General features: G+C 35.1%; 1 protein-coding gene across 2 annotated transcripts in view; it reads left to right on the forward strand.

Moving 5' to 3' along the window:
• The first annotated feature begins 656 nt into the window (after positions 1–656).
• LOC107656142 (aryl hydrocarbon receptor repressor-like) overlaps positions 657–10,128 on the forward strand; it is a 17,701-nt gene continuing 8,229 nt past the window's right edge. For both annotated transcript variants that reach the window (XM_016443862.1, XM_016443863.1), the window contains exons 1-3: positions 657–740; positions 891–994; positions 2,092–2,273. In XM_016443862.1, coding sequence (XP_016299348.1) covers positions 933–994; positions 2,092–2,273 — 244 coding nt within the window. In that variant the 5' untranslated portion in view covers positions 657–740; positions 891–932. The remainder of the gene's footprint in view (positions 741–890; positions 995–2,091; positions 2,274–10,128) is intronic.

Below are 10,128 nucleotides of genomic sequence, written 5' to 3' on the forward strand. Positions count from 1 at the left end.
TTGAGGGGAATGAAAAGGCACTTACAGTGTTTACTTAATCTCTGTCAGATATGAGCAAGAAGGCATCATAGATGATACAGTATGTTGATGATCTTTATTTTGCAAATCACAACATTTGTTTTTATAGTCTTCTAAAATTAGGTCCAGCTGCTGACCCATTTTATTTGTCACCAATCAACTAAAATAGCCCCTACAATTAAGAGATGTTTTGTTGGTTCTTTATTAAAATAATTAAAACAATAGGCGAGATTGAATGCAGCATCCTTGAACTGAGCTCTACATAGAAAATAATTTATGTAAAATTGTAATGAATTAATAAATAGTATTATAAAATATTGTTTTTAAATGGCATGTGTATGTTTTGTTCTTATTTTAAAACGATTTCTGTGAAATCTGACCCTCTGTCACACTTGTAAACACTTATAGTATCACAATAGAATTGTAATAAAATACAGTTGTAATAGATTGAAAATGTTTCTCTCTTCACTGTTCTTTTGCTGTACAGGTTCGCTGGCCCAGTTTAGCAGAAAGTTCTATTTTGTTCGCGTCGCTTGCGCTGTGCGTGCGTCTTGCGTAATGTTCGCGTGAGGATCCGCGCGCTATAAAACATCAGCGCGGGCTCGATGTCGCTGTCATATCGAGTTTATTCCATCTTATTGACACTCCGGATGATTCGACTTCGTTTCAAACCATTATCTTAGGTTACTTCAACCGTTATCATCGGCTGAATGTGGATTTTGGTGAGTTTCATTTCTTATATGTTCAGTATTTGGGTAACTACAGAACTTGCCCATCTATATTTTCTCTGAGGCGATGTGTTTGTTGTTTCTCTTCCACACCTCCTTATTCTGTTTCCTTCTGGTTTTTCCACGTTTAATTCTGTTTGCCAGGAACTAAAAAGAGCATCTTCGTGTTATTTGGAGAAGTGAACAATGATTCCACCTGGAGACTGTCTGTATGCTGGAAGGAAAAGGAGAAAACCTGTGCAGAAACGGTTGAGTATTTATCAGTTTATTAGCATGACTGGTTTGACAAAACATCAATGCAAATAACAAAACCAATGAGAGAAATCGTTAATGATAATAAATATGTAAATTACTATTATTATTAATGACAATAATAGTAAATTATTTTCAATTCATGTTGTTACAATCGTTTCAAGGTTTTTTGTATTGCGATGACTGTTTTATTGGCAGTGTTAATACAAATAAATACAAATAGAAAAGTCACTAATGATAATAAATGTGTATAATATTGTTATTACTATTATCATTATTATTGGTAATAGTAGTAGTGGTGGTGGTAATAATAATTATTACATAATTGTCATAATTCTGTCAAATTTAGTAGGCTGGTCACGATAACAACTTTTGGTTGTGTGATATATTGCCCCAGAAATAATTGCGATAAGCGATATTATTGTCATTTTAAAGACCTTACATTATTAATCATAATGTAACAGCATAATAATGCAAGAAGGCCTACACACTTCCAAATGACTACAAACTTGTACTTTTTAAGAATATTTAGATCATGGAAATTAAGTATCAAAATATTAGATACCTTAAAAAACTTGAATAAATAGTAAATAAACATTTTCTAACAAAAAGTGCAAAGTAACAAGTACAAAAAAAAGAAAAATGCACTTTTATGTTGATTTTTCCATCTACAGACTTTTTCCGGACCTTCTTTTCTCTGTATATTAAGGGTGCACAGCACACTATTGCTGAAAAACACAATCACTACTTAGCAGTCAGATGTCCGTATGCACAGAGGCACAGATCCCTAAACAAGGCCATATCTTCAGATGAAACTTTTTTGTAGAAGCATTTTTAAAATTTGAGCAAGCACCTCATGACTACACCACGTTATGTACGAGAAGCTGCAAAAGACGCAGGCGCAAGTGGAATGTAAAAAACATGGTGACATTCATTTTGAAGTAAATATGATGGGCGATATATTGTGTCACCAAAAATGATTGAGGTCATGTACATATATTGCGCGATAAGTCGATATATTGATTATTGCGACAGGCCTAAAATTTAGTCCATTGGATGCCACACAGGTTTATGATATGGTTTATATCTGCAGGAAACCAGAGAAAGCAGATCAGAAATCGAATCCGTCCAAGCGTCATCGCGACCGTCTGAATGCAGAACTGGACCGGTTGGCAAGTCTGCTGCCCTTCAGTGCAGATGTCATCTCCAAACTGGACAAACTCTCAGTGCTGAGGCTCAGCGTCAGCTTTCTGCGGGTTAAGAGCTTCTTTCAAGGTAAGAAGGAATGCTTCCTGGCAAATTTCCCAGCTAAAACTGTGAATTACAACACTTCATACATTAGCTCCAAAAAATTATTTGAACACTTTAAAATAAACTTGATGTTGGTTAACTGACTCAAACTCATCTTTGTGTTTCACTCAAGCATATCCATAAAATTTGATCTGTCTTTTAGTATGTTTTGTGGTTTTGTTTTGGGATAAATTAGTAGTACATTCTGTCGCATTTACATTTTTATATGGAGTATATATAGATTTAATTTGCAAAAGTTTATGGAAAACATTTCCCCCTCTTGAATTTTTCCTCCCATGTGTTCCTTTAAAATTTTAGCTCATATTCTTAGTTTGCATGTTAAATTATTTATAATACAAAGCAGAACCACTTTAAAAATAAATTAGTTCACTTTAAAAATAGCTTCTATTGTAGTTCGGGGGAAAGCTGGCCAAACATGCTGGTAAATACACATGAAGTTCTTCTGCCGTGTAGAATAATGGGATTTATTTCAGGAGAAGCCATATAAGGACAGGCCCATGTGTAGCTTAATGTAATGTAGAGATTCCCCTCTTACACTAACATGCTGTTTGTTGTGACAGTGTTCAAACGGATCAGTGTTGAGCTGTTGTGTGGAGAGCTGGCAGTATTTGGGCTGTGTGCTGGCAGGTGGGCATCTCTCAAACATAACTCAACTCATAACAAAGTAATTGAGGGGTAATAAAAACAACCTTTAGCAACTAAAAAGGAAGGAACATTGTGTGCCCAGCATCGTATGCGCAATATGCAGTGTTGGGAAAGCTTTTTTTGAGACCGTAGATTGCCATGCTATTCATAATGTAAAGTCAAGTCACATTTATTTATTTATCGCTTCCAGGTGTCTTTGCACAGGTTTGTGTATTTGAGGGAGATTTTACACAACCCACTTAAGATGGTGAAATTCATAACTGTCATGAATACAGTCATTTATAATGCAAGATCCGGCCCTGAAGAACTTGAACCGTCACGGATCTCGTTTTGTGTCAGCCTTGATCTTTCAGTTCGTATAAGATTGATGCATGCATTACATTCAAACATCGGCATTTTAATGTATTCATCTTCTCAAGGCCATTTGCGTTTTTGGTCTGATCTCATTTTCCGTCACCTTTCAAGCCGTAAATTATTGACAAGGCAATGAAGTATGTCAAAAATTCTTGTCAGGTTTGAAGTTAAAATGTGAACTGGAATGTCATCAAAAGGGTTTCATGGAAAGGTTTTCATTTTTATATGAAACTGTCACATTGAAGAATCTGCTTTGCTACTGGTAGACCGGTTAAATTAAAAACTTTTGATAATAATGTCATCAAAAAGGGTTTCATGGAAAGGTTTTCATTTTTATATGAAACTGTCACATTGAAGAATTTGCTTTGCTACTGGTAGACCGGTTAAATTAAAAACTTTTGATAATAATTAAAATCATTTTATGACGTCTCATTTACCAGTATGTAATTTATTCAACACTTTCTTGTTCTTTGTTGTAAAATGGGGAGGTGGGTCAATCAGTATTTGCCTATAGAAAAGAAAAATCACTATTCCCCTGTGTCTCAGTTGTTTCTCCCAAGACAGCGATGAGATTCAAGTCACGGATTTAAATATACAAATACAAATATTTCTCATCAAATTCTTTAAAGATCAGACCTGCTACTTTAAGCTCTATATTCTTGCTTTCTATATTTCATCATTACAAATGTGTAATTAAAATATCTTTAAATATGTGACATACAAGTTACAATAGAAATGACATTAGTCATTAAACTAAAAGTAATCCACAGAAATGCTCACAGGTTTAGAATGACATGAGGGTGAGTGAATGATGACAGAATTGTCATTTCTGGGTGAACTATCCCTTTACATGAATTTAGGTTTACATCGGTGTCAAAGCATAAGTAGCTAATTCTCCTAGTTTTTCTCCTCTCAGCCCGTGCCTGTCTTTTGAGTTACTGTGCAGGTTGATTGTGCATGACTGAAGCCGTGTCTGATCCAGACACACTGTGTTTTCATTCTCCACCACAAGTCTTAAAACACAGCGGGGAAACCCTGTGAAAGGCCTTTGTTGGCCCAACACCATTTTTAGAGGCTTGTTCCATACAATTATAATCAAATCATTTTGATTGTCGCTTGGCCAGATGAATTCCAACACATTTCCGGGCCTCTCGGGATGTGGAGGGTATAAACTGACCTCAAAAGCTTTTCTTTATTTCCTTTCAGGATGAAACATATTGCTCATTTAGTGCTTGCCAATGCAAACATCATTATTGCTCATACATAGGATTAGTGATTTAAACAAACCACTAACCCCAAGTATTATACTTAAGTTTGTAACAACCTGCACAGTTTGTGCTGCAGACGTTTTAATTGTTTAATTGTCACAAAGAGTGACTCCTGAAGGGAAGCGTGTGATGATAGCAGAGATCCAAAGTTTGCAGCAGATCTTGTTACTGGCAACACTACTATTAGACACACATCTGCTCTGAACCGGTTTAAAGAGCATCTTAATACACCAGCATGAACTGATGCCTAATGATAATGAGACTAATGATAATCTTGATCAAGCTGTTTTGCAATAATAATAATAGTAATAATTATTAATTTCAGCTGTAGATGTTTGTTTTTTTTTATAAACTTTTTTACTTAATAGTAATACGCGTGAGGAATAGTTCATGCAAAAAAGTACAATTTTTACACATAAAATAACATTTATTTTGAGGTTTGGAACATGAATTTACTTTTTTGTTTGAATTATTCCTTTACATTTCTTAAAGTATAAATGTTATTTAAAAAAATATCAGATTAAACTGAAAGTACAACATTTTTAAATACACATTTGTCGTAGATCTTTTTAGTGTTTTATTTAGTTACTGAATTGTCATTGGTCTTTTATTTCATACATTAATTTGACCATCTATAGCCACCTTTAAACTTAAAAGATGACACATGCTGAAATGTGTTGAAATTATTGTGTTAAAATACTACCCAACATACAGTACCTTGTTAATATGAATGCATTTTCTGGAACTTTAAGCAAACGTACCAGCATTTTTTTTTCCAGAACATTATCTGTTTTTTTTTTTTAAATGAATTTTCTTACAGTGCAAGATGCATGCTAAATGTCAGGACTAGGACTATGTTTGATGAAGCAGCATTTCATTTGAGTCTAAAACCTGAGCTTACTCAACTTAAACACCATTTTAAGCACTACTGTTTCCTTTAGAAAATGCTAATGTACTTTGAGAGTTAGTTGCAGTGTGTAAATAACAACTTAAACTGCACATCAGGGAGTAATTGAGATCCAGAGAGAGAGTGAGTGAGTGAGTGTGTGTGTGTGGGATGTTGAAGAGAAGGGGGTTATGGGTAATGAATGCTCCATTGGCTCCTGGGGAGCGTTTGCGTGACTGCAGCCTGGCAAAGTCCTCGTCCTTGAGAAAAGCACTAAGAGGGGGAAGATGCAGATCAGCTTTGATGCTTCTGTTTAGACCATTCACAATCCACTTTTAGTGGCCACATGTGGCCATTTGATAACCACTTGATTGAGTGCTTTTAACATTTTCAGTTTTTCCAGTAATAGACCAAGCTAAGATCCAAAATCTGCAGTTTTTCTCAAGGAATAAGCACTTTGTGTTTTTTTTTTAATCTTTGCATTTTAAGCGAATTGAATAAATATTGTGTTCAGTAAGTGTTTTAAAATTTGTCCTTCTCATTTGAATGTCTCATCACCTTAGTGGTTTCCAATGATATATTATGTTCAATCCCAAAGGATTTTTTCTTTCATAGCTCATGAGAGCTTTGAGTTGTTTTATTTAAATATCAACTTTTTCTAAGAAGACTCTTTTTCTTTGGCTCAAAAAATATCATGGATATGCATGACTGTCTGTAGAGCTAAAAAACTGATATGTACACTACAGTCTGAGGTCGTTTTTTTAATTAGTCTCTTATGCTTACTAAGGCTGTATTTGATTAAAAATCAAGTAAAACAGTAATATTGTAAAATATTATTATGATTATTATTAAATCCTCATTTGTAAGTCGCTTTGGATGAAAGCGTCTGCTAAATGACTAAATGTAAATATTCTTACAGTTTAAAATAACTGTTTTCTATTTGAATATATTTTGAAATGTTAATTATTCCTGTGATACGATGCTGAATTTTCAGTATCATTACTCCAATCTTCAGTGTCACATGAGCCTTCAGAAATCATTCTAATATGCTGATTTGCAGCTCAAGAAACTTTTCGAATTATTATCAATGTTGAAAATATTTGTGGTGCTTCATATTTTTGTGGAAACAGTGATAATTTTTTACAGGATTCTTTTGTGAATAGAGAGTGTTTATTTTAGAGAAATATTTTGTAACACTATTAACGTCTTTAGTCTCACTTTTGGCCAATTTAATCTATCCTTGTTGAATAAAAGTATCAATTTCTTTAAAGTAAGTTACTGACAGTTGTATAACATGGATCAGGTAATGCAGTCTTGGAAGAATTTGAGATGTCAGAGTTCATTTCAAGATCTCTGACTTTAGTATATTGGCAAAACTGAGCACAGTTTAAGACATTGCTTGTGACATTTGGAAGAGGTGTCATTGATAATAATGTAGGAATGTAATACTGATGAATTCGTCATCAGTTGAAGACAGGGCTGACAGCAGCAGGGTGATTGTTCTTCACAAGGGAATGATGTTGGCTCTGGTGCTCTTCCACACTGAGTGTCCAGTATCATGTTAAAATTTCCCCCCAGTGAACTCACAGTTGTGCAGATGCTTGGCAGTCGCCAGACCCTCCTTGGCAAATTCTTCTTGCGTGCAAATCAGGAAAATTCCATCTCACGTCTCTGTCCTGGAAACATTCCTCTGTTTGTTTTCGTCATGTAAGAATGTGTGCTAGAAACTGATAAATGATCCAAGCGTCTAGCATCATGCAAGTGCGTGAGTCTCCAAACATCTGTTTTAGCATGGGACAGAGGATTTTCCCCCTCCCTTGCATGAGAAATCCCTGACCTTAGTTATCCATTGGATAAATCCATATTTGATCTTTATGTTGTGCAAACACTGTAAAAAATTAGTTTTCAAAGATTATTGGAGTATGTTTTACATGAAAAAACTATTTCAGTCTTTCAAAATTAATTCTGAAATTTACTTGCAATTTCTGAGTAAAATTGTTTCTAAAAAATTATTTTCAGTTTATGTGCATATGATCCGAATGCGTTTTAATTCCCTTAAAAGGCTAGTATTATGTATTCTGTCACCCTGACCATTCAAACAGCTCTTTGTTAGCAACAGAATGCAAAGCGCAGCATAAAAAGCTGCTTCTAAAGAGCTGAGATATTTATTGTCGACATCAAAACCTCCAGTAAGAACATTTATGGGCTCCGTGTTTGTTGGCAATCAGAAGGCGGTTCCTTTGCACACAATGTCGTGGAAACGACTAGTAAAAACTACCCAGATACATTATAAAGGAGTGTTCTGTTGCGTGACAACTGTAATAATGTTCGCCTGACATGGTGGGACTTTGTGCAAATCCTTTATTTTCTCCTTGCAACACATTCAGTCCCCTCTTTCCTTTAAACTGTTTTTTATGCCTGTTATGCAGCTTGGAGACGGACTATCAGTCACTAAATAAATGACATTTTTCAATTCTTTGTGCTGTGTTATTTATTATAAATGCCATTTAGGGATTGTGAAGCATTCCTGGGAAAAGTTTTCAAATCAATATGCAATGCTCAATAAAACAGAATTTATAATAACAGTCATGTAAAACGAGATTAATACCATAAACAGAGCCGTGTGCCAGCAGACTGATGCATGATCTCATGTGAAGACTGTTTCCAAACTCAGGTTCTCTCACACACAGCCATTAATTCACAAAACGCGCATGTTGACCCATCTTTGGCAAGGTTAAGGTTCAGTTGGAAAGCCGTTGTCATTAGTGCTAGTGATGTGAAATAATCTGCCATCGGAGCGCATGTGGCTGCTCAGTGGTCTGTTATGTTTGTGTCACGTGACCAATTTACCAGGTTTGATGGTATGAATTGAAGGATAGGAGAATTATTTTAAAATATATTCAAATACAAAACCATTTTAAATTGTATTATTTCACAAAATGACTAGTTTTACTGTATTTTTGATGAAAATAAACAGCCTTGGGAAGCATAAACGACAAAAGCAAAAAGTCTTACTCCAGAATGTTGGGTGAATGGATGTATGGGTGGTCAGTCTCTTAGTCTGGGCAGTTTTCATTTGTGTTTAAAGGAAGCTCTGGCCCTTTAAGAGCCTGTAGTAAAGCTGGGGTTGCGTGACTGTAGTTCACCAGAGCCTGACCTCAGAGAGACGCCAGTGAAAATGATCTAATGATCTGTCCATCAGAGCGCAGGAGACAAGCAATGTAAAAATAAGTCTATTAATACTTCCTCCTCCTCCTCTTGTATACCCTATTCTACCTTCAGCACACACACACATAATTGGTGAAGTAACTGAATGCATCCGAGTGCTACATTCCTTACACAGCAACAATGAATATGTATTGCATAGGTTAGGGGGGCTACAGTACAGAATTCTCTTCTTTTAATGTTATCTTTTTTGGATCTATTGGACATTAGCAAAGAAAGGAAAATGCTAGATAAATGAAATATGATTTGTGTGTGTGCATTATATTTTAGAAGAGAATAAACCAGAAGTATGCATTTTATGAATTGTGTGTCCATGAAGTCATGTTTCTTTTGCACATGTGATGGGCCTGAGATATTGTAGTTCTTGATTATACTTTCACAGAGTGCTTATCAGTGTCAAAGTTTTATTATGAATTTCACAAAGGATGTTTTTAAGGTTTCCAAGGGCAGGTGTGGACTTCATAGAATGACTTCTCCAGTTCACGTTTGTAGTATTTGTGAATCCTTTGATTAAACATGTTGAGTTTTTTCCAGTAAAGGTTTATGCAAGTAATGTCTTTGGACACTTTCAGTACTTTTTCTACTATAATGTGATATAATGCACTGGATTTTTATTGTTTTGAATTGTTATAACTATTTGTCATCACTGCTTTGATTGTTTTTTGGACATTTCTAAACGGAATATTATTGTTTACAGCTCACTTTGACTTGAGGTTATGCAAATACTCTACTTCAGACATGATCTTCAATGCAATACAGTATTTTTTCAAGATTGTGATAAATTGTTTGTGTACAACCTAATTCATATTCATGAGGTAAGTTGTTTTTGTCACTCCATGACAATTACAGGGATTTGTTCAATGAAAGGCAGTGGGGTCTAGTGTTGTGGGTCAAGGTAGTGAGGGTAAATCCTGTGCTTGTGCTTGATGAGATTTTTATGTTAAAGACATTTAGCGAGGTACAAAGTACTGGGAAAAAGAGAGTGAGTCTGTTGAGTCACTGCGTACAAACACACATCTGCTCGTAAATCTAACCTCAATTGTCATGAGCAGATCTGGTTTTTATTTCCATCTCCTCACCAAAACAACTCTGCAGTGAAATGGCTGCCTGTGGACAGACATTTTGTGAAAAGTAGCTCATCCACCTGTAGACTTGGGCTTGTTTGGCAGCAGACATGAAGCGAATTGTACTGAGAACGAGTCTTTAGAGAGAGATGATGGAGATTTCCCTCATGTTATTGAGCACAGGTTTGATTTAAGCGTGTGTGAATGATAATATATTTAGGTTTGGTAGATAGTCAGACATGGAGTTACAGTTTAGCAACTCTGAATGGAACACATGTCGAAAGTCTTTATCATTTGTATATATATATATATATATATATATTTATGGCACAGACATAAATATAAACTCAAAAATACAATATACTAATATATTTATT

Source organism: Sinocyclocheilus anshuiensis, unplaced genomic scaffold (assembly GCF_001515605.1).
Source record: "Sinocyclocheilus anshuiensis isolate Anshui unplaced genomic scaffold, SAMN03320099.WGS_v1.1 scaffold1803, whole genome shotgun sequence".
In the NCBI taxonomy this organism is placed as follows: domain Eukaryota; kingdom Metazoa; phylum Chordata; class Actinopteri; order Cypriniformes; family Cyprinidae; genus Sinocyclocheilus; species Sinocyclocheilus anshuiensis.